Below are 24,506 nucleotides of genomic sequence, written 5' to 3' on the forward strand. Positions count from 1 at the left end.
ACACAAGACAGTGAACTTTTTTCTTTTAAAACAATCATAAAAAGAGCACAAGCTTGCTGACAAACATGCAGGAACAGGGGATTTTTTCTTATTCTTTGGGTAGCACAAAAAAAAAAAAAAAAAGAAAAAAAAAGGCTTTTTGACAAAATATATGTCTACCATTACCTTTTTGTTGGTATAAGAACCAGTTTCATGGAGAACGGCAACTCTAAATGGAGGCCACCAAGTGTGGAATTCTTTTACCCACTGATGCATCACAGTTGCTGGACAAACAATCACTGTTGGACCCAATCCCTGGTACCTAAAATAAAGTATTCAAGAAAAGCAACCTTAACATGAAATAAATACTCTGTACAAAATGGCTCATCAAAAATACATACTAAAATGACACGTTATAGTTCAAGTGGCATATGAGAGCTAAGGAAATTAATTGGCACTTTGTTTTTCTGGAAGTCTGTTTTCTAAGGGAAGATGAAAGGGGTACTGCTGTAAGAACGTATCCGCTGAACAGTTAATGGATGCATCTATCAAGATAAACACAGAAATAGAAAAGCTCCAAACAATAAGGCATACGGGAACTTCCTCCTGCGATAATACAAATCAGGTTTGGGTGACTGCTGTTTCTATAAGAGAAAAGAAACATTAACAAACAACTATTTTATTACTTCTATTAAAAAGAATGTGTAGCTAGAGTCTCATAAATGGACTTACATGCAGGTGTTCTGTTTCATGTTAGTAATATACTGTACTATTATCACCATAATTTACAGATAAGAGATACTGCTCTAAAGCAGCAGGATATATCACTCATGGAAGTTGAGATCTGAGCTGGGCTTAAACTGTCTCATAAGTTCCTTATTCATAATCATATGATTGTTTCTGAGAATTACTGAGGACGTTTGAAACAAAGTCTTTCTGTATACTAAGTTCAGAGCTACTCTTAAGGTTAAGAAGAGAAAAATTTCTCCCACAACAGCCGAACAAGAAACATCACCATCATGAACAAATACCAACAATCATATAGGAAACACACTAAGCAGTGGTTACTAGTAGCTATTTTTCAAATATATTTGCTCTTTAAAAAACAGAACAAGATGACTTTGCAAACAAATGCAATAGCTAGTTATCACATACTGATCTGTGTCTGGTGGACTAAATACTATTCAAGTGGTAATAAATTAACAATTCAGAAGATCACATTATACATTCAGTATCACTTGCATATAGCTATAAGGAAGGATTTCCCAGACACCATCAGCACCCTGCTTTAAAAAAAACTGTTAATGCCTTCAGAAACTGCTGACATTAAGAAATAATATTCTTTATTAAAAGCTTATACATATGAAGAATAACAACCTGGATGTTGCTTCTCTCTTTTGCTATGAAAAAAGCATTATACAACAACCTTACATAGTCTAATTAAAATCTCCCAGCAATCCAAGGGGAAGTTAGAAGTTGGAGATGCAAAAAAATAGTGTAAACTATGCTATGAATCCAAACAACCACTCCTACCGATCTATTTATAGCAAAAAAGCCAACTGCTCTTAAGAATATCTAAAGCAAGGAAGCCATCTTTCCCCAAATGTATTAGTTTCTCATTCATCATGGGTTGTAACAAACTACCTCTGTTTATTCCCCTGGTCTGCATCAAACAAGCTCACATGCTGGGTTTGTCCGGGTTTTTTTTCCCCACTCAGCTTATATAAAGAGTTCACGCTCCCTCTGATCAATTTTCAGAAATCTACTCCACTCGGTTGTTCAAAACCTCTTCTGTGCCTAGTCTGGCTCTAGTCACTTTCCACTAGTCAACATTTGATTCTTCTCTTGAAAGCTTTTATTTATATGAGAGTCATCTAACGTCTTCCAGTCTGTGCTGTTTCACAAAACCAAAGAAACCACGCACTTCTGCTTGCTACATTTAGGAGGGATCCTTCATTCTCCTCATCACTGCAAGAGATTTGCTCTGCTGCCCATCCAATTTATATTTGTTTTCCTTGAAAAAAGGTGACAATGATGACATTCCAAACCAAAGTTTTACTGGTGCTTCATACCAGGATACTAATACTGCCCCATTCCTATATATTGTCATAATGTGTTCTGTCCCTTTTTCACAGTTGCATTGTACTAATAGCTTACGGTCAATATCACACATGATCAGTATACCCAAATCTCTATCTTCTTCTGTTGCTTCTGGCTTATAAAATCCAAATTCATCCATTATTAGTTCTTATTTAATTGGATGTTATTAGAGTTGCAAACAGTATCTATTCCTGCAACTTATTACCAAGAGAAAGGAAGATGTACTTATACTGTATTTATAAACTTCAAGTATTTAAAAAATGAGCAGAGAAAAACAATCTACATTATAACCAACTCTACTGCCAAGCACTGGCAACTCACACCTTCAAAATGAAACTGAAATGACAACTAAATCCTAGTAGAAATAAAAGAACAGAGCAGCAAGAGCAATACAAATTTTCTGGGGCAATGGATTTCTATTTATGTAAGCACCATGGAAATTAATCTCTCTGCCACTCATAGTAGAGATTGGGCCTTAAAGTTTAATCTGTATGATTCTATATCACTATCTTGAAGAGCACATTTGAGTAAATAATGTCTGAACTTTTCAGCAGATTTTCTCATCTGATTTCTCAAATCAATGATGCAAAGTTTGTAGTGAAAGGTAACATCTTTGTTAAACAAAATAATGTATTTGGAAACAACCAAATATGTCGATCCCCAAGCCCTTCAACACGTTTCAACAACAGATTTCATCCTAGATACAGGCTAGAGATGGGTTTCTTGAAGTTTGCTGCTGCTTTGTTTTTTCTTGTGAGGGACCATTGGTCTGAAAGCTGTTGCTTGTTCTAACTCTCTCAGCTTGTCTAACAAAAGACCTTTCCCCCTCTATACATCTTCCTTCCCTTATATCCTTATACCACCATAGCTGCAGCACTTCTACTGATCCTTCACATGACATTTGGCTTTACCCAGCTGTGTGGCTCAATAACTTGTATTATTTACATTCCATGCAACAAGGAGTTCCTTACTTCGGCTAGTCCTCAGGCTCCCTCAGAATCAGAAAAATTATATTAGATTATATTTTGGCCTTTTCATAGTTTTAATGTAGTTTCACTGCTGTATCTTAGGCCTTAAGCTGTAACTGTGTAACGATGTCAAGAGATGTTCCTGAAGGATTTCCATCAACTCAGTGGTTCTCCAACTGGGACAGGGAATATATCTACACAAAATAATCTGTACAGCAGCATCCTTAAATCAGGCAGCCATATCAAAGTAAATGAATTGGCTTGAGTGAGGGAGGACCTGGAGGTTTTGTTTAGGTAAAGAGGCTGTAGTAGGAAGCCACTGGAAAAAAGGCAGTAATATTTTCTCTTTAAAGAATTATTTTACAATTTATGTACATGCTGAACATGATTTAAATATGCCTCTATATAAAGTTAATTATTTTTGTTTAGTATAGTACTATGATATTTGCTTAATTGCATGTAGTAATTTACATGAGGTAAACAGGCCAACAGAACTAGAAAAATCAAGCATTATTCATGCATGCATTTGTAAATCCAAGGACACCAACAAGTATCTTTTCCGGTAATTTCACCTATGAAGAAGGAATTTAAAGCATTTTTCAGTAATTAAAAAGCATAAAAGATCTCATAAGAAAGGCCAGTCACTGTAACATCATTTTGAAAAGCAACAATAACATCAAAAAAAGCAGACGGGAATTCCTTTGTATAAGTTACTGTTTTACTATAACTACTGTTTTTTTTGCCATGGATAATTCTGTGCCGATCAGAAACTCTAGCTTTCATTGCAAATCAGCTTGCTAGTTCCTGTAAAGCATTTACCTGGTGGCTTGCCAGAACAAATATTTTAATGTAAAATTTAATAAATGGAACTAAAGGTATTACACCTAATTTAAAATTCCATATTGTGTAAACTATTGATATTAATGTAATTGAGTTTGTAAACAATCCATTTGTGGAAGCTAACCTTAGACACTGTATTGACCCAAAATATCTAGTGCGGCTCATCTGCAAAATGAAGCATCAATGCCTGGAATTCATTAAAAGTGTTACATGTTTAATTTTTCCTGCCCTACAGCTCCATTGTCTCGTAAAATTTTTCCTTTGATGTCCCCCACTAAAAGAATTAAAGGAATATTGTAATTGAAATGTCATTAATAATTCACAGGACCCTCCTCCACCAGCAATACATCTGATGAAATATTAATTGAGCTCCACAGACTGACAGTCTGCAGAGGAGCACTTGCCTGTAATTTGAACCACGAGTCCTGATCTTGCTGTAGCTCAGACCTGCCAAGAAGGCAATTATCTGGATGGTCTTGCCCAATCCCATCTCATCTCCCAGAATTCCTCCTGCCTGCTGGCAGTGCAATTCCCAGAGCCACCTAACACCTGTCTGCTGGTACCTAAAACAAGGAAAAAGAAGATGGCAAATGTTTGACAATACAGATCATAACAGAAAGTACTCATGAATTAATCATTTGGCAAGGTTCTCGTACTAGTTACAGTAACATGCTGGATGTGTGTTTTACATGAGTGCTGTATTTACTAGGTCATACATTTTTGACGCACGCAGACATTACATGTGACTTTCATTCTTTATGTGACACTAAAACATTTCTAATTAAACTGATAGTCATGGTAATTAGAGGGTATTTTATTTCATGTATATTTTAAGTGTTAAAAGCAACTTGGAAAGCTACTCTAACAAAGCATTATCTTTTCAGAAGAGATGACATGTAAGGGTCTAGTAAATTATGTTATTTGAAACATACACCTTGAACCGAAGGAAAGGCTTGTTAGGGGTACAGACTTTATACTCCACTGTGAAAACCGATCACATCTGCCAAAACATGCTTTCTTTTTACATAAATTCATTTAATAACATCTAGTCTCTTTCAATGAAGAAAAAAAGCCAACAGGGCAAAATGTTTTGGAAGGGAAATCAACAGAAACTATTCCAGTGATTGGGATGCAGCAGAGCATTATTAAGTAGAGAGTATCTGGGCAGTTTCTACTCCCAGTCATTCACTGGAAATTGTATAAACAACAAGGTAAAATACATTCCAATTAAAAGATATAGACTAGAAAACAAGATTTACACTGGCAAGCAAATAGGTGGCTATAAGATGCTGAACTTTGGACACGCTTTTTTAATAATGATATGAAATAGTGAGACCAGTAGGAATAACTCCATGTGTGCAGGTTAAATTGAAAACAGAACAGAACGAAACGAAGAGACAATATATTTAAATTACAATTACAAGAAAAAAACCCCAAAACATAAGACCCATAACAAAACGAAACACATATCAGCACTTCTGTGTCTTGTAACTTAGAAGACAAACAAGGTTACTGATACCATTTTCTTGATGGAATGCATTCCTGGAGTGCAGAGAACAGCAAAGAGCAAAACCCTTTTTTTTTTTTTTTGTGAAATAGAGATTATTCATTTTCAGGGCATTATCTTACGTGCATTTCAAAAAACCTGTTTCATTCTTTGAATAAATAGTATTTAGGACTACTGACAGCTAATGACACCAGTGTCTACAAAGTACTATTAAAAATCAATTTACGATGAGTTCTGTATGGATTTAGAGAATGTTAAACGGAGAAAAACGGCTTGAGTAGTTAGAAAAAGATGATCAAAGAACACATCTAATGGTTCATACATCATACTATCTGTTGGTGTCTCAAATGCGTTATACCAAACAGCCCTCAAAAAGACACTTTTATTAGAAAAAATTACCAATCTAAACTCAACTATGAAATGGCTTGCAGGATTAGCTATGATTGGGTTAAGATGCTACCATTACTACACTTTATGAAGAAAAAACATTTTCTGACAGAAATACTAAAGAATTTGAGAGAACCCTAATTCCAGACAGAACTCTAATTCCAGTCAGATCCTGTCTCATACACTAATGTCCAGCATGTCTCTTCAGAAGACAGCCACTCAAGAACTTCCTCATATATTATTTCTTAGGATTACACCCAGTGCTTAAAAGCCAGCTGCATTTATAAGCATCTTTCTTCTCAGAAAGCTTCACAGGCAAGAAAAATTCTGCTCCAAGGTTCTGAAAAATTCTGCTCTGAGGTTAATTTTTATCGTTACATGGAAATAATAAATTCTCTTTAATGGTGCTTTCTTTGCACCAAATTTTAGGGTTTGTTTTTTCACTTCAAAAATACCATGGAAGTAAAATAAAACTGTTGCCTGCTCTTCCAAAATAGTTACGTTTGGACTGTATTTCACATGAGCAATCATGCTGTGCTGTAATGTGTCCCTCAAAATTCACCACAGTAGTTAGGAAAGTTTAGCTGCATTGTTGCTGAGACAAAATTGTATTTTCAGACATATCAGCAAAATTGCATATTGAAAGCAAATAATGAAGAAACCTGGTTTATAAGACAGCATTATCTCAGGCTAAGTGCAGACAGTAAAAGCCAACATTTGTAAGTCACTCTTGCTCACTATCTTTGGTTTTGTTCCATAGCTGCAAGAATGGCATTCTTGCTGAATATTTCAAAGCAGACAAGTATATAGGAAAGAAACGGATTGTCCACTTTAACAGGCTTACCAAAGAACAAACTTAAGAGTCTACTATTTCTACTGTGAGCTACCTTCTTTGGAATTCAATTCAGCTATGCAGGCAGATCACTTAGAGTATACTGCTGTCCACCTCCTTGGGTCAATATACTTCCATGCTTTGTACTAAGCTTGCTCAGAACCCAGTTTAATGCCTATTGAGTACGGGCCTTCCTACATTGGAGATTTCAGCATTTAAGTTATAAGTCAGACAAATCATTCAACAAAATTGATCTTTCTAACCACTTAAGAAGTTTTGCCAACTGACTCATGCTTGCAGGGATACCCTTCATTAGTGAGGCTGGTATTTCTAAGATTAATTTTTAGTTGTCTGCTTTATCTCAATTCTCTTTGGGTTGCTCAGACCACACATATCCGTTCTCTTCTGCATTACCTGCGCATAAACAACTGGAGACCACATATTGGCTGTGTATGGTCCTGGCAACCAAGTCATTAATTCAATTCAATTTCAGAGCTAGTGCTTCCCTTCTGAGGGACTGCAGGACAATAGTAATAATTTCTTTGAGGTTAAGACTAAGTGGTCCTGTTGGAAGGGATACCATGCACATCCATTATAAACCAGGGCTTTCTACTCCACTAATTATGAGATTTTTAGAGAGTTAGCTTTTCAAAGAAAAGCCATTTTTCCTGATGTGTGAAATGTTGCCAACAAAAATGAATTCAAGCCTACTATGCATGGAACTTAAGGGAGAGATTATGGATGAAGTTAACTTGTCAGATGCTAGCTTGTTTGGGCTGCCTTTTGTAAATGGCTTTTTGAGAGGAACCTGAAAGTGTCACTGGGCACCATGGTCTCAAAAAACTAAACCAGAAAACAGTCATGTCCAAATCTGTAATCCAGAATTAAATAATTGAAGAATAAGCTGTAGAGTGTTTTCCATCTACTAAATGAATTAAGGAAGCACTCTCTATATTTTAAAATCTTATTGGACAAAATGTTCAAGACTATTTTATAATATGAATAAGTAGTTACTTTGGGTAGACTTTGTTTATTTATTTAAAAAGTTGTCTGGTTTTTATTGGCAGAAAATGTCACTCATTCTACCCAATCACAGAAACACCTACATCTCTTGCTTTCGTTTACCACAACTTGCCAACACCTTATGCTTCAAAGCTATTCTAGCGTTCCACACCTGAATTAAAAGCAACCACTTATCAATAAAGCAAGCATTTACAAAAATAGACAAGGAGAGCTTCCCAATTTATAGTTTAACTAATACACATTCACAGTATTCACATCAGCCGTTTATCATCCGTATTTTCATGTAATTGCATTTTGTGCTTGTAATAAATTAGTTTCTTCGTGGTTTAATCCTGGAGCCTTTTTTAAAGAAATAATCCTACAGAAACAACAGAAGTAAAAGTTGAGGCATCACTGAAGTGAATGATGCCTGAAGTGACTGTAAAAGTGACAGAGCAGGGCATCCAGAAATCACCATGACTATTACTACTACTATTATTAACAGAATACAGCAGCATAATGTTATAATAGAGTACACGATACATACTTAAAAAGCTTTTTGAAGAGAAATCCTGGTACTTTGAAACCCTCTTCAAATTCAGTGTCACTTTCTTCAGAAAGTTCCTCAGCTGTTTGATGTTCTTTGTCCTTCAAACGTTCTTTTTGCCACCTCCTAGAGTGACGCAAGGATTCAACATTCAATTATGGCACAGAAAAGATTGCATATGGAAACTACACTGAATTTTTGATCAGGTAAAAAAACAACAAAAATGCATTCTCCGATGTCATATTTAAATAGTGATCCTTTGGAGAAGAGAATTAGGGAAGTAAATGCTCAAAAACTACTTAAACACTTCCATTATCTTGATTTATATCCTGACCTAACTAGACAAAAGGAAGGAGACAGAAGTCACAGTCAAAATTTTTCCTCAAACAACTTCCCATGAGACAGCTACTCTCCCTGACATTTTGCACTTCCAAGCTGGCCAATAAACCAGAAGGTACTATAAAACATGTCAAGCATTGCTACAAGTCCTTAAGGCTTCAGCCATACTCTTATCTAGCTCAGTCATTTAGAAGCAGGTGCAAGTGGTGCAGTATCACAACAGTACCATAAGTCCTTCCAGCCTGGTATGAGAAGTGCCTTCTCCACTAGAGAAAAATCCTGTCAGCTAAAACTGCTTAAAATCAAATTTGATTCCAGTTTTCTACTTTGAACTCATCAGTGAATGAAAAAAAACCCAACCCAACAACCAACCAAAAAACCCCAGGCAATAAAGGTTTAGCGTTCTCTTTTGATTTTTTAACTACATAAGCATTCTGGGGGAAATTAAACCAATGATGCCTGTCTTCTCAAGCACACTTCTCTGCATTTTCTCATATGAAATAAGGTGAAAACACTAAAAGAGACTTTTCTTGCTGTTAGGTCATTCAAAATCAACTTCTATGAGAACTGCAAACTTCTCACAAGACTTAAGCTCGAGCTGTGTTTTCTACAGTGGCAGCATTAATAGTTTCTCTTGCCTTCCTGACCACTTACTCCAGTGAAACTTGAACTTCCACTCAAAGGTTTCTGCATCTCTGGCAAACTTGTTTGAAAAACCCTTGGGTTAGGAACAAGAGAACAGGGGAGAAGTTCAACACTTCATATACAAACTACACAATCATATGCCCTTTCTCATGAAAGCAAGCTAATTATGGCAGGTTTCTACATCAGCTTTTCACTAGCATCTTTTTAGAAAAAAGTGTCTTCCCTTACGGAACCAGTCACAAACTCGGAATTATGGTATTGTTTTAATAAGTGAAAATAAACACCACCATCTCCAAACATACTCAAGTTAATAGTAACTGCCAAAAATGGTTGCACTGAAAAAACTAAGGCAACACGATGCTGGACAGGTGTAGAGAGCCAGCTTCACTGGAATATATTGTGATCTCTTAAGTCAGCAAGTTTTCAGAAGAAAAAATTATGATGGAGAAAAAAAGCAGCACATGCAAGGAAAAAACCCCAAGAGGGATAGTCTTCAGTTTTCTGATTAAAAACTGATGAGTTACTAATGTTTATTATCAATTGCTCTTATTTCATTATATGAAATTGTGTATCCAGTTAAGTAGTAAAAAAATCCCGAACAACTTACTAAAAATAAATAAAGTGTCAAAGTTTTCCCCACAGATAGTTTTACATATCTATCCTAACACAGGAATAGAAATCTCTAAGACTAGCAGTCTGTTAAATGTTTGGTTTAAGAAAGTAACATTCATGCTCTGGAGTCTAGCAGGCAGATATGATACATTCTAGGGGCACAGCAAAAAAATGCATTTATGTTTGTTTAGTACTACAATGTTGTGCTATCAGACACAGATGGTCAATTACTGAGTTCCAGAAAAAGATCAACGATTCAGATTGACAAATGTTGACAGACATTGCTTCAGACTGTCATTACTGGAACTGAGACATTTCAGAACTTAATTATTTTATCTGACCGAGTTATGACAAGACTCAAATCAAGGAAGAGTACTCCTACTTACCACACTAAAATCAAAACAATCGTACATTAGAAAGCTTCCAAAGTGACAGCTCAGTAAAGAGCCCATATTAAACTCAAGCAGGGCAATAATTTGTACAAGAGCTTGCTTCTAATTCTATACTCCAATATAAATCGTCACTAGCCAAAAGAGAAGCTTCAGTCTCCCCTGGGAAGAAACAGATTGCCCTCTAGTGTACATATAGAAAAAGTGATCCAGCAAAAACCAAGAAACATTTCTGAGACGAGCTTGTTGCTGTCCAGGGATTTAGGCTCTTCACCTTAATATAACTACTACGTTTTCTGCAAGAAGTTTGATCAATGTTGGGATTTCTCTTAAAATTATTAGATACCTAGAAAAGATGTCTGTCTAGAATTTGAACTAATAAATCATGTACTTAATTTTCCTAAATGAAAGCTTATTTTACACACGCTATATCTGTTACTTTACTGAAATGTATAATTACACAAGCTGTAGTATTGAAGGCTCTGGTACTACTACTACTCCTCTTCCAGAAGTGTGTAGGTTTTTTTGCCCTCAACTATCAGTTTACAGAAAAAGCAGCAATTTTTTGTTACCACTAACAACTTTCAAAGTTTGAAGAAGCTATTCAGTTTTTGAAAGGCTGTGAACTTAAGTAAGATATTGTATTAAGATATTCTACACTAAAACTCCATTATTTTATTTAGAAAAGTGTAAATATCTCAATGGCTGAAGCAATGGGAGGACAAACACTATTTGCTAGACCAGAGCAGTCAGTCAGTCAGTCTGGTCCTGTACCTTTCCCCAGAAGCGAAACTTTGTAGGGAAAAACGGCAGTAGCTTATATTTGACTTAACTACACAGTAACATATGGACCATTTGGTCACTATATTCCTTACGCGCCTCAGTTAAACATCATTAGTATGCATAATGAATCAGAAAATACAGGTTTTACTATATCGCCAAAGCCTCTTGAACATAAAAGTACGACCTTGAGAAATCTATTTTATGTTGTCCATGGTCACAGACACAAATACAATTTTATCCTGCAAGTGCAGTATGAAAGCCATATATCATACAATTAAATCTTTCTTAATATAAGAACATATTCTGATACTAAGCCCATTTCCCACTTACTGCAATACCCTAGAAAGAAATTCTGCATTTGAAACAGTAATGAGCACAATTTCATTTAAAAAAAAAAAAAATACAGTCAGGAACCAAGCTGAGTGTTTAATATAGTTTGCATTTGTGAAGTACAATATGTTTTCTATTTTATACAGCTAAGAATCCCTTACAGATTATTCTAATTTGCTAAATTGACACATTCAGCATTACTTTTCTGATCTAACTTTTTACGGTCTATATGGGCGGATTTAATTGGAACATCCTAACAGATGAAATACATGCAGTTAGTACCACAAGTCTCCATAAGTAAATTAAGACTGATGTAGACAATTACACACTTGAGCTTAGAATGAAAGGTGTACTTGGCAAGTGAGCCAAAATATATCTTCATTTGTGTCCTGGCTTTGTCATTTTAAAGAGCAGTTAGGATGCTCTAAGAAAGTATCTTTCAGGAAAGGTAATATTTAAACCTTCTCTAATTTATAACTTTGAAATATCAAGAGATTCAGTGACTCAGATACTTCAAAGACAGCTAGCACATGAAAACCGACCTGATTTGAGAAAAACAACTTATTTTTAAGCAAATTTTATTTTTTGTTTGATTCCTTCTATCAATTACTTTGCGCACTGATAGCCACAAGTTCCAGCTACTCAGCTGCTTGGATGTCACTTGGGAGACATGGAAAGAAACAGCTTTGCTTCTGAGCTCTTGACAGCAATTGAAGGATTCAAACAACTGTACTCCACAAACTATACAGAATACACAAGACAACGCAGATATGGCACTTATCTCCCATAACATGCAACTCCTTTGTTGAAGCAGCAGGCAGTTACGTATTGACAATTGCTATGGGAATAGTGACCAAAAGACTGCTCATTTTTTGTTTTGACTCCAAGCTATTACCTTACGTAGTTAACATATTAGTGATGTCAAAAATGTAACATATAAACTACTTACTTCATAAGCAGCAAAAATTACTTGGTTATACATATGCTTTGCATTTCAGTATATGTAAAGGAAAACTCTAATATGCAAAAGAAAAACAAATCTTGATAAGTTGCAGTTTCCACATCTGCAAAGTCTTGAGAATAATACAAGGAAACCATGCAGTAGTTTTCTTATTGAGAACAAAGAAAAGGTTAATTTCCTATGCATTTAACCTGCATATAAGATACTTTTATTTTGTGATCTTATTTTGTGATCCTATGTAAAGAAGCTGAAACCATGTGCATTTTCACTTATTCGTAGTCTTTAAAGAAGCTGGCTCCACCATGACCTGACCGTTCCACCAGGCAGAAGGCAACAGGTTAAGATTCCACCAGCACGAGTTCTGAACACTTCTAGACCAGGGTGGTTATTGTTGAGTATAACAAGATTTACGTCGATAACATACGTGTTGACGGGGATCAAGTTTCTGAGACCTTCAGCACCATCTTAGAGACCTAATCCTCTGGGTTCAGCTGGCAATAGCCAGTATGAAGGAGAGATGGGAATGATGACACGCTACTTTACACTGAATCTTAAACTTACCTTTTAGATGCTTTAGAGTATCCCACTTATTTACCTTACTCTCCATAACTCTGATGTTCCTTGCTACTGGTCACTATTCTTGCAAGCTATGATTCACCTTAGACATTAACCTTTCAAGAACAGAAGATTTTTCCCCTGCATGTCTGCACAGCAGCATGGCTCCAGTAACAGTAACTAGAGAAAGGCAAGACCCACACAAGGGAAAAGAACTGAAATTACTGAGAGTGGGAGCTGAATTCTGTATAGCTAACTTTTACTTTTTCACATTCCATTGATCTCATTTTGCTTTGAGTATTTAGGCTGACCACCACCAGTAGCCTTTAGAAGGAAAGAGCCAGGTGCTCTCCCGCCTGCTCTGTTTACTGCAGATAACACCAGCTCCTGTTCTGAAAGCAGTTGCTTGTTCTAGAGATGCTTTGCAGTCCTGCAGTCAGCTAATTACCATGCTTTAACAACATCAATGTAGTTTCCCCTTGACACAGACCAATCTCTTCAAGTCCCATCTGTGAAAAGTTTTAATGTTAAGGAAACTCGTTTTCAATCTTTAAGAGTGTACGGCTGTATTTGGCAGCAAGCATAAGACTAGATGTTCAGAAGACTAAAGTAATCCTAAAGGATTTTCCCCTGCTTCTCTCAGGGGTAAAATATACCATAATCTCACCCATTCGTTTGTTTCAAAAGTAAAACTGACATGAAACAAGACATAAATGTAAGCAAATGACAGCATTTCTATAGCATTCTTAATATGTTTCTTAATTCACTACATTTTATTTTCTCATGGCATTTCCCATAATGAAGATTACCTGGGGGTGTCAGCATAAAAACATCAATGTGGACAGCTGCAGCTTAACAGCCACAATAACTGTAGCTATGAAATTTTTAAGAGATGTAGTGTTTTGGTAGCAATTACAGTTATTGATATTTCTAAAATTCATTTAAGTTTTTATTGTAACTTTAGTAACCAAAAGAAATGTAGTCTATGATATGACTTTGCTAAGGATAAATTGTCACAATCTTAACGTTATTAAAAAACGTGTCTGAATGAATTTAAAGTGTGAGTCATATTAAAACTTTAAATCAAAATAAATTACTCTTGATGAAAACACTGAATTAAAAATGATTTAATATTGGTCTCATTTAAATGTGAAGAATACAGTTTTATTCAATAAAATAGTAAATATTTCACCAATTAAGTACAATTAATTTTTGTTAATGCATCCAATAAAAAACATATTTATTTTTGACTCTTTGGACATTGTTCAGATTAGCCTCTTGCCAAAATCTTCTATTCAAAAGCAATAAACCATGCTTTAACTTTGAAAAGCAGCATCCTGGGATTGCAAACCTACTGTCTCATATCAGCTCCTATCTGCTATTGTGATCTGGGATGTGAAAGTGAAGTTGGGCTCTTCCTACCTGAGGTTTTGCTCAGTTACCAGTTACCCTACAACTGTGAGTACCTCTGCTATCAGAATATACCTCTTCCTCCACAGCAACTCAGGCTTGACTCTTCTCTGACACAGCTTCATTTAAATCCATAAGATTTTATATTTCCATAGAAGTGTAAAATTCAAGTCTCCCAAGCATTAACCAAGTTTCTGTGCTAGGCCTTATCACTGCATTAATCACCTTTCACTAACAGCCCTAATATATATATATATATTTTTTTTTTTTTCTTCCTTTCACTCTAGAGTAGCTGTTTTCAGGTTGGAATCCATCTAGAGGACTATAAAACTATTTGAAGGACATTCACTAACGGTAATTAATGAAAAGTAAGCAGGAGATCAACAAGCTGAAATCCCATATACGAAGCTCAACCCTTATACTAGAAAACATGCCCGAGTTAGACAACAATTACAACTGTCCCGGGTTCAGCTATTTTAGTGATCTTGATCTTTTGACACCAGTAGGTGCAAAAATGTCTTTTAACTTCACTGACATGTCTAGTTAGCATTTTAACAGCTTAAAAAATGACATGTTTGTTGCCCCTTCAATATGTTTTTCAGGCAGTTGTGAAAATGGCAACATTGCTTAGTCCTACTGTTAGGAACTCAACAGCTATGCTACCAGTAGAGAAAACATCTCAACAGCACACTGTAGCTACAGAGAGATCATCATAACACAGGTTATACAAATTTAATAAATCACAGATGAGCACAAGGTGTTTCAGCTACCATTTTCAGAAATAACTTGTGTTCTTAGCTGTATTTCCCCACCTAACATACTGTATTCTCCTTAGAAACCTCAGTTTACAACCTCAGGTCACCAAAGCAACAGAAAATACCACTATTACCACCATCATCGCTCTCTTTTTAGATAAGGATGTTTTTATCCTCACTCTTATGAAGAATACAGAGGAAAATCACTGTCTAACAGAGCAGCTCTTTTTAGACTTGACTAATAGTACAAATGTCCAGGTTTCATTAGTTATGTCTTATAATGTAAGTTAAGCAAGAGATACTATGTGCTAATAATCAAATAATATAGATATTGTCCTTTCCAATATAATTTTTTTACAAGTTTAAATTCAAAATATCCTTTTAATACTGATTTTCCAATAAATCTGTTAGCCATATAAACTATATGTAAATTGCCTCAAATTTTGGTAAACGAACAGATTCTACAAAAATAGTATGTAACTATAATTTATTCAAATTATTTCTTCTTGACTAGTAGTTAATTATTTAAAGCCGAAAACTAAGCATCTCACCCCATCCCAAACCAAGGATTTCTCTCTCAGTGGAAAAGTGCTCTCCCTCTGAAGAGGGAGGGCTTTGTCTGCCTGCAATGTAATTTTACCTACAAAACAGAAGACATTTTTTTGTTGTTGTTGAAAGGCAGGTATACGATCTACAGACAAATGCAGTACTTAAGTATAAAGCTGTCAATTAATGCATTATTTTATATATACTCGATTTTGAACACATTCATAGTTCTGCAAACAACAAACACACACTGATCTACAAACAGCTTATTACCGAAGTATCTGTAACAATCAGAAAAATACAACAGCAAAGTCCTAGTAATTTAAAGGTATGTCTGATTCCTTTTGGAAGGATCATTCTGACTCTCTTGTTTTCTTTACTTCAATTCTTAGCAGTGTATTATGCATGTTCAGCATCATTTGTTAATATTACTAATAAAAATGTATAGGACTAACCTTAGTCTCTGTTTATAATAGTCTTTATCTCCATCATCTCTCCATCTCTTTACTTTGCCTTTCTTCGGTGTATGCTCTTCATCCTCAGAGCTTGGAAAGAAGTCAGCATCATCTTCAGCTTCTTTAAAATCTCTCTTTACCAAACATTTTCTTTTTCTTGGCAAATTCCTGAGTTCATAATCAGAATCATTCTCAGCATGAGAAGATGCCTGCTTTTCTTCCTCTTCTGTTGCTTCTGGATCAAAGAGCTCCTCATCAGGTACATACTCAGACTCTCCACTATCATCCTCCTGTTCACGCCCGGACTTTTTGGTCTCAGGATATTTCTTTTCTTTTGGAATATCTGCCTTTGATTGAATCTGAAGGGCATGCTTCTGAAGTTTTCTAAGGTGTTTTTTTAAGCGCTTATCTGTTTTTGACAGAGCTTTACCCCCTTTTTCCTTCGTAGCAGATGTGGGAGCTATGCACTGGGCACTTTTGGCTTGTAATTTCTTCTTTGCTCGTTTGTGAAGCGATAATTTCTTTCTTTCAGACGACAGCTTAGCTTGGTCTGCTAAGTACTTTTCAAAATCAGATGCTTCATTTAGCATTAATTGTCGTGTTTTCCTCTCTGGCTTCTGAGGTATTTTAGTTCCAAATGGAGTCATCTGACCAGTACGAATAAGCTCTTCCCACTCTGTTTCCTGAACTGGCATAAGCATACTGCCAAGACATGATGGACCAGGTTCTACAACAAAAATCAGAACATCCATCATGCCTTTAACACTTTCTTAAGAAGTCAAACACAGGAACAAGGGTGTTTTGATTTCTTCCCTTCCACCCCCAAGCTGTATATGCAGTTCAGTTTGTGAATGCCCCATCCCTGGAAGCATCGGAAGGCCAGATTAGACAGGGCTTTGAGCAACCTGGTCTAGTGGAGGACATCCCTGCCCATGGAAGGGTGTTGGAACTAGATTATCTTTAATCTTCTAGGGTTGGTCCCTTCTAACCCTAACCATTCTATGATAACTTAGAAATCCAAATTATCATCATACATAATACTTGAAATTCAAAAAGGGCAAAACCCAACAAAACATAAGACCCGAAAATTCAGACTGTAACTTTTACTTCAAATTACTTCTAAAACTTAACATAGGAAACATTACACATGCTATCAAAATGCAAATACTTCTGAAACAAAGCACAGCAGGACCTACAAAAAACTTACAGTCCCCCATGGCATATGAACTCTAATGTGCTCTCTATGCTGTCAATTCAATCCATGTCATCATGTTCAATACAAGAAATCATTACACTCCCATAAGCAGCAACATCCTCCATTTCTATTTTATTATTGCTTTTTCAGTCCTATTCATAAGCTTGAAATTTGACATTTCCATTACCATACCAGGACAGACACAAATCTTACAAAACATACATAAGACTCTCTTCCCACATGCTTCAAAAAAAAAAAAAACCAAAAACCAGAAAACCACAAACCAAACTCATCTTCCTACTCTAGAAAACTAGTATTAGGATTATGACTTTAAAAGTCAGATTGGCTGCACAGCACATTGCCATAAAAGAGCACTTTAGTTAAACTGCATACACAATTTACAATAGATGCTAACACAAACTGTAATTGGTGTTTGAAACCAAAGATGGGAAAAAGCTCTTGAATTCCGGAAGCTGAAGGGGATTCCAGCCTGAAATCTATTATTAGGCTCCAGAATTTCAAAATAGCTGTGTAAGAACTGCCAGCATGGCATACTACTGTATATGGTCCCATTTAAAGCACTGTATTTACCACCAAAACCTGTGTAACAAGTAAGAATGATGCATCAGGCATAAAACTCTTCCCTCTCCACCCCCTCAGTTTCTCCAGCTACTGGAATTGCTCAACTCCATTTTTTCTGTCCTGGGCTCCATTCACTTCCTAGTTACATTTCATCACACTGTGTGCCTGAGTTATACTGCGTGAACCCATGCAAAGAAAAAGGATTTAGGATGCTTTTCTACTAAGAAAAGTTTACTGAGGTTTTGACTCCTGCAGGTTTTGCTGAATCAGGAAAGAAGCATGAGCTTCTGTGAGATCTGCGATCCACTCCAGTCACACCTGCAGTGGACAAATAGCAAGAAGAGTTTACACCTCTGCAAACAACATAACTCAGAAGTGATGAGCAGATGGCAATGTGGTCCAAACTTGCCCTGCAGAATACTGCAGGTTAGTGACTAAGGCCAAGACACAGCCAAACTGGAGTTAAAAAATCCAAGCTCAGTTTGCAGACAGCAGTGAGAAAGACCACCTAGTGAAACACTGGGAGAACAAATATTCCCCTTTGGAAGAAGCCTTATATTTTTTTTTTATTTATTTATTTAAAATCACAGTGCAGCTTGACAAAGAGAAGCATTTCCCCCTTCCATTTCTAGTGATACTTCCCAACAGTAACAAAAAACAATTTTGTTAATGCTGATTGATAGCATCCAGCATATAAAATGTAATTCAATCATAATGTTAGTCATCTTTATCAAATTAGCTGCGAAAAAATGTTAGGATTTCCAATTTATTAAGCCCAATACTCTAATGTGCCTCAGCCATCCCTACTGAGCTGAACATGGATTAACATCCATTTTTTAAAACTTCCCAGATGAATATGTCAAGATCTGCAAGTCTGCAGGTGCACAGAATAAGCATTCTTAACTCTCTCTTTGAGAGCAAACCACTGAAATGTATTTCCTTATTGGCAAAGATCTCGCAAAACAGCTTCAAACAAAGAAAGGCATTACATCAAAGTAGAACAGAACTTTCATCCTTCTCCCATACCTTCATCTTCCTCGAATTCAATCTCATTTACTTTATCAAGAATCTCTGTTCCAACAAGAATTGCTTGGAGGCGCTTTTGTTTTGCTTTTATCTTCTTTAGCTGTTGTTCCTTGAATGACAAGTAGATACATAATTTAATTTTAATCTGGTTCATAACCATGCTACCTTTTTAAACAAGACTTACATTACTACATTTTCAGTATTTTTCCCAGAATCTCATATTCAAATGTTCACAGTATGGCATTTGAAACAAAAAAGTGCAAAGAAGTGTCACCACAATATCTGTAGGTCTCCAACCCACAAAACACACACAATTTTGTGTGTGCAATCATCTTATATGTACAGTAAGATCAGACTGTTTATACACACAAATTTCACATGCACATTACACATTTTTATGTACATATTTTGAGGTAGTTTTATGAATGTGTTGATTCTAGTGAAGGAAGCACACTAAGCAGACTTGTGAGATGCATAGAGAACACCAGAAGACTTGTTTATGATTTGCAAGATAGGGTTAATGGTTGATAAGCCACTAAAACCAGCTTTAAGACTTAATTAGATTTATTTATCATCCCAGAAGTTTTGAAATGTTTTGTTAGAAAGAAACTGAAATTGTAAATCAGTCCATCAACCTAATACATGTTTGTACACACTTAATTCACGAGTGGTGACAGCTAATTTAACAGCAAAAACTATGAAGTCGAATGACTTTAAAAAATAAGCAAAAAAAAAAAATCAATGTTACAGATGCTGTAACAAGTAGAGTTCATCACTGCTATGAAAATAATTCATAGCTAACTCTTCTGCTACACGTTTTATGTGACTGCAATATCCTCAACTGTATATATTTACTGGTGACATTGCAATTCCTTGGTGTTGCCAACTTTCACTTATGAAACAAGAGAAATTCCAACCCGTAAAACAAAGACATAGGCAATGTAACTTTTCACATTTGTAACTCTATTCTTTGGAAATATTTCCCTATCTAGAGAGACACATACTTCCGTAAAAATCAATATTCATGGCAAAACGAACAAATTCTTTTGTTTCCTTTTTGGTGAAGAACAGTTCACTAGCCTGCCCATGTCCTCATAAGCACTTTAAAAACCACAAAGGGCGAGTATATTAATGTATGGTACAATGTATTATCTCCAGTGTATGCACTATTATCCTTGCTACCAGAGTACGTTATATCATAAAACACTCACTGTACGACAGCTCTAAGGAAACAGCTGCCTTGTACCAGTCATTAATTTCCCATTTGTCTCAATAACAGAAGAATTCAGTCTTCTTTAACCTTTTTTTTTTAATACTACAAAAGGAAAAGTACTGAAAGGCACTTCTCCATGCAGAAAGTACACCAAGAGCCGCTTTAAATACACTGAGTCCAAAAAGCCTCCTAAATTCTTGAGGTTCGTAGGACCACTTTTTACAGATTATAGTTTTCATACAGATCTATTGTTACACGTCAAGGACTGTTAGAGGTGACCAACAACGAAATCACGAGGTTTGGACTTTCCCTGAAACTAACACATTGTTAGTTATTAACTAATTATTAACACATAAATTACTTTTAGTTCATAATAAAAAGTAATATGAAAACAAACAAAATACAATTACATGATCACTCTTTAGTGGCACAGCTGGTTTAATGCATTTCTTCCCACTACTTTCAGTTCCTACTTCTGTGCCGCTGTTCAGTACTGCCCCCCTCGCTCTCTTCATTAGCCAAACTGTGAGCACAATCTTATCCAAGTTGCTGAAATGATCAAGGTTAAAAATTGTACAACTGAGTGAGTCAGTGGCAAATGGCCTGATACTGGAAGAATGTGTCTGAGGACAAAGGACAGTAAGTTTTTCGGTCAGGTTTATCATTAGAGAAAATATTAGAATGAATTTCCATCAGAGAGTGAGCTGATCAAAGTGCTACATTCCTGCCCAGGTAAATGTTTCCCTTTTCTCAAATTTCCTTCTTCCTATTCACAGCTGTTTAGGTCTATTGCTTACATTACGCTGGTGCCTGCTAGATTGCTCTACGAGCTCCTTCAATTTGCTACTCTGGCAATAAAAAATCTGGAGCGGTTTTTGCCAAATCAATGAATTAATATGGTTCACAGAAAGGAATGATGTGTACCAGATACTGACAATGAAAAGAGGATTAAGGAAATGAAGGTAGGGAATGAAGACCAGGAGAGCTGAGATTTAGCCCAACTATTAAATCATGCCCTAACGATGCTTTGCTAATTCTCAAAATACTACTGGGAAGGATTTAACTAAGTTAATGAAATTAATGCAAGTCAGTCTTCTGAGCAGGTCCTGGATTTTCAGTTTTACAGCTTGTTCCGAAACTAATAATAACAACAACAACAACAATAATAATAATCTCTCACTTTCACACCTTTAAATTATTTACTTTTTTTTGGTAGACAATTGAAACATTTAAAAGGGCAGGAACAGCACTGTTGACTGACTCTGAACTATATAATTATGCTAGAATTGTATCACATAATCCAAACCTTAAGCCAAAGTACAAGTTAAATATTGTCAGCAGGAAACCAGTGTAATCCAATCACCTTGTTATATTTTTGCCGTTTCACAGAATCTAGTTTTCTGTTTATATCTTTGTTGTCGGCAGCTTGAGGTGAAAGTTGCTCAATAATTTTATTTATTTGTTTCAGAGATGTTGTACATGATCTGAAAAAAGAAGATTGCAATGTACTGGTCAACTCTAGAAAGAAAAATAGCACGTTCTCAATTCAGACAATTTAGAAATTCTAGGAGATTTAAGCTGAGATTTTAAAAAGTCTAAGTTTCTAAATAAGTATCTTGTATGTCAACAACACTGGAAATACTAAACACTTTAAAAGACTGTACATCATAAAATTTTCTGAACAAAATTTTGCTAATACTAGAATTCCAAAGGCAAGGAAACTGAACAAACCATTGCAATATTTAGTGCTCAAAGTTACAAGTCTGATGATGACAATAAGCAAGCAATAGTGGTTGCTTTTATTATTCCAGGCAAACAAAACACAAACCAAAAATCTAAATGGGAAATCCCATGTTTTCATTTTCTGAATCTGTTTATTAGTTTGATGCCATTACATAAGGAAGCCTATTTCTTTTACCTTTATAATGTCTCTCTTAAACAAAGAGCAGATCACAAGATGCAAACAGTTTCACAAAGATGGACTAGCTCAAAGAATTAACAGCATATCAACATCAAACTTCCCTTACTCATGCACTCCTGTTTTTCATTTTTCCGAATACAATACGAAATTCAGGTTGAACCACATCCTATAACCCAGTATCTGCTTCTGCTGTTAAATTCCACTGTCAAAAGCAACGGGTTTGTTGATTCAAATAGCAGAACATTTCATAAGGATACGCAAATTAGCATCTCAAAGCATTATGAAAAATGTCAAAGAAACCTGCAAAGTAGCCATTATTTCTCTCATACGTAAAGAAAAGTGCTATATAAGTGCCCTCAATTGTCAGTGAGGAAATTGTTGAGACACATTTCTCTCCAGCAATAATCTGAATTCTACCACTTTTGTCCTAGGAGACATATTCTACCAGCTCCCCAGCTATCACTGACATCTTCACTTCTCCATTCTCTTTCACCAATTTTGAACCACCCCATTTCCTTTCTCGGTCTTCTGTTTTGTTGCTGTGAAGTATACCATCCTTTTGCACACCTCCTACCTTTTGGCACTTGCTTCCTTGGCCCAAAGGTGTCTTGACACATACCACTACTGTCCTCTTCCACAAACGTTTATTTAACAGGACTGTGGGATTTAAACAGGATTTAACTTCAACTATTTTATTCTCCTCCTTCTGCTTAGATTTATGTATATTTCAGAGTCATGCAACTTCTATCGTGAACTCTGTGCCAACTACTCAAAAAAACTCTCCCTGCCTGATTTTACTTCTAGTCATGCATTTTCCATGTTACAGGACTTTAACCAACTCCATCATGCTCTACTCATATGTCTTTACTTCTGTTAGTCCCTCTGCTCAACAAGCCAGCTATACCTCTGCTAATTTTCTCCAAAATCAACTTTCAGACATGCACATTACATCTTATGAGATGAGGTTCTACAGGTCTGCATAAAACATTTGCATTCCCTCATATAAATCTCATTTTACAACTTTAAATGTAAGACAAAAATAGAGGGGTAAGAAAAATCATAGGATGCCTCCTAAAGAAAAACAGGAAAATATGAACTAATCGACAGTGTCACGTACCACTCTTAACAACCACATAATCTAACTGCAGTGGTTACACTGCTCCATTCTTCTTCTCAGTGACCATCTTATTCACCATAACATCTGAAATTTGGTTCCAAGTTTGCAAACTTACGTAATTTCATATCTCCACAACCAAACTGGAAAATTAATGAAGTGCATCAAATTAAGCTTATGCATAACAAGGACGACGCAAGAGTTCACATAATTAATGGAAGTCTACAGCACTCTTGAGCACTAAACCTCAACATTAACGCAATAGAGTGAAAGATGCACTTGTAAAATTATTTACCTGCAGTAGTTCACACAGTAACTCTAGAATGAGACTAGAAACAGAAGGGAAATCTAAGATCTGAACTCAAAAGGTTAGTGGCTCCTATCCCACAAAGTCTTTTACTACCTACATACCATGTTAATTAGGCATTTGATTATTTTAAGATGTCATTAACTACTTCATACAAGCACTTGTGATAAGGTTGTTCTGGCTGCAGTACACTCATGATATGGAGTTATCCAAGTTACAGAAAGCACGTAACCAGAAGCAGATAACGCTATGAAGCATACAGAATTGAAGAAGTGGCACTTCTTCTGACTATAACTTTGAATAATAGAATATAATGCAGTTCTCCTCCACTGCCCAGAAAACAGACACACTTCTTGATAAGGCAGGAGACAAAGCAGAAAAAGGAGATGCGCTGTCCTCTACCGCCTTGATGCATGACTAAATTATTCAAATAAGACCAAAGAAGCATTTCTCTGATGTGAAAAATATTTTATCCTTTTTTAAAAGGTGGGTACTCAGAACACGTGATCTAGTGCTCTCATAACATCTTTTCATCTTCCAGCTTTTAAAAAACACAAGACACGAAGCCTTATCAGATAGTCAGGAACAGAAAAGAACAGTAAGAAAGGACACAATTTACCTTAAGTCATCCAGCACTGACCGATATTCTTTCTCTGCATCAGCTATTTTTGTTGCTTTATTAGCTTCATTAATTGCATTATCTACTTGCTGAAGAACTCCTTGCTCCAATACATCCTGGTCATAGACATCAACTCCTAAACCTTTGAGCTCGGCAGCCTGTGCACTATATGAGATGGACTGAATCTGCTGCCTGTTGATCTGTAAAATGGGTTGTCCTCTTCTGGGCACCTCCAAAGGAACAGCCATGGAAGTAGACGGCTGGCTGGCAGAGCTGGGAACCCCAACACTATTATCCAGGTCATTGTCACAAATGCCATTTTCTTGTTCAATTCCCAATTCCTCATCATTATGTAGGCAATTACTGCTTGAAGTGGTAACAGAGTCTTGTTCTTGGACACTGTCTGGCAGGTGGCTGTTGTCTGTTGGCATCCTCTGCACAAAGGCAACAAAGAACCATCAAATAATCATAAGGATGTTCACATACACAAAGCTCCTCATGCAGACTGTGCCCACATAAAAGTAAGCAAAACAACGGGCATGTTTCTTGAGAAATTCTTGTTTTAAAACACCTAGTACTCTACTCCT

The 24,506-nt window shown here is 36.0% G+C and overlaps 1 protein-coding gene across 3 annotated transcripts in view; it reads right to left on the reverse strand.

Annotated features, from left to right (window-relative positions):
• ERCC6 (ERCC excision repair 6, chromatin remodeling factor) overlaps positions 1–24,506 on the reverse strand; it is a 45,160-nt gene that overhangs the window by 19,438 nt on the left and 1,216 nt on the right. For all 3 annotated transcript variants that reach the window (XM_030486725.1, XM_030486726.1, XM_030486727.1), the window contains exons 2-8: positions 23,920–24,353; positions 21,322–21,442; positions 18,746–18,854; positions 15,943–16,669; positions 8,163–8,288; positions 4,292–4,450; positions 166–301 (exon numbers count right to left, since the gene is read on the reverse strand). In XM_030486725.1, the coding sequence (XP_030342585.1) occupies positions 166–301; positions 4,292–4,450; positions 8,163–8,288; positions 15,943–16,669; positions 18,746–18,854; positions 21,322–21,442; positions 23,920–24,350 (1,809 nt within the window). In that variant the 5' untranslated portion in view covers positions 24,351–24,353. The remainder of the gene's footprint in view (positions 1–165; positions 302–4,291; positions 4,451–8,162; positions 8,289–15,942; positions 16,670–18,745; positions 18,855–21,321; positions 21,443–23,919; positions 24,354–24,506) is intronic.

The sequence above is a fragment of the Strigops habroptila genome, chromosome 5 (genome assembly GCF_004027225.2).
Source record: "Strigops habroptila isolate Jane chromosome 5, bStrHab1.2.pri, whole genome shotgun sequence".
In the NCBI taxonomy this organism is placed as follows: domain Eukaryota; kingdom Metazoa; phylum Chordata; class Aves; order Psittaciformes; family Psittacidae; genus Strigops; species Strigops habroptila.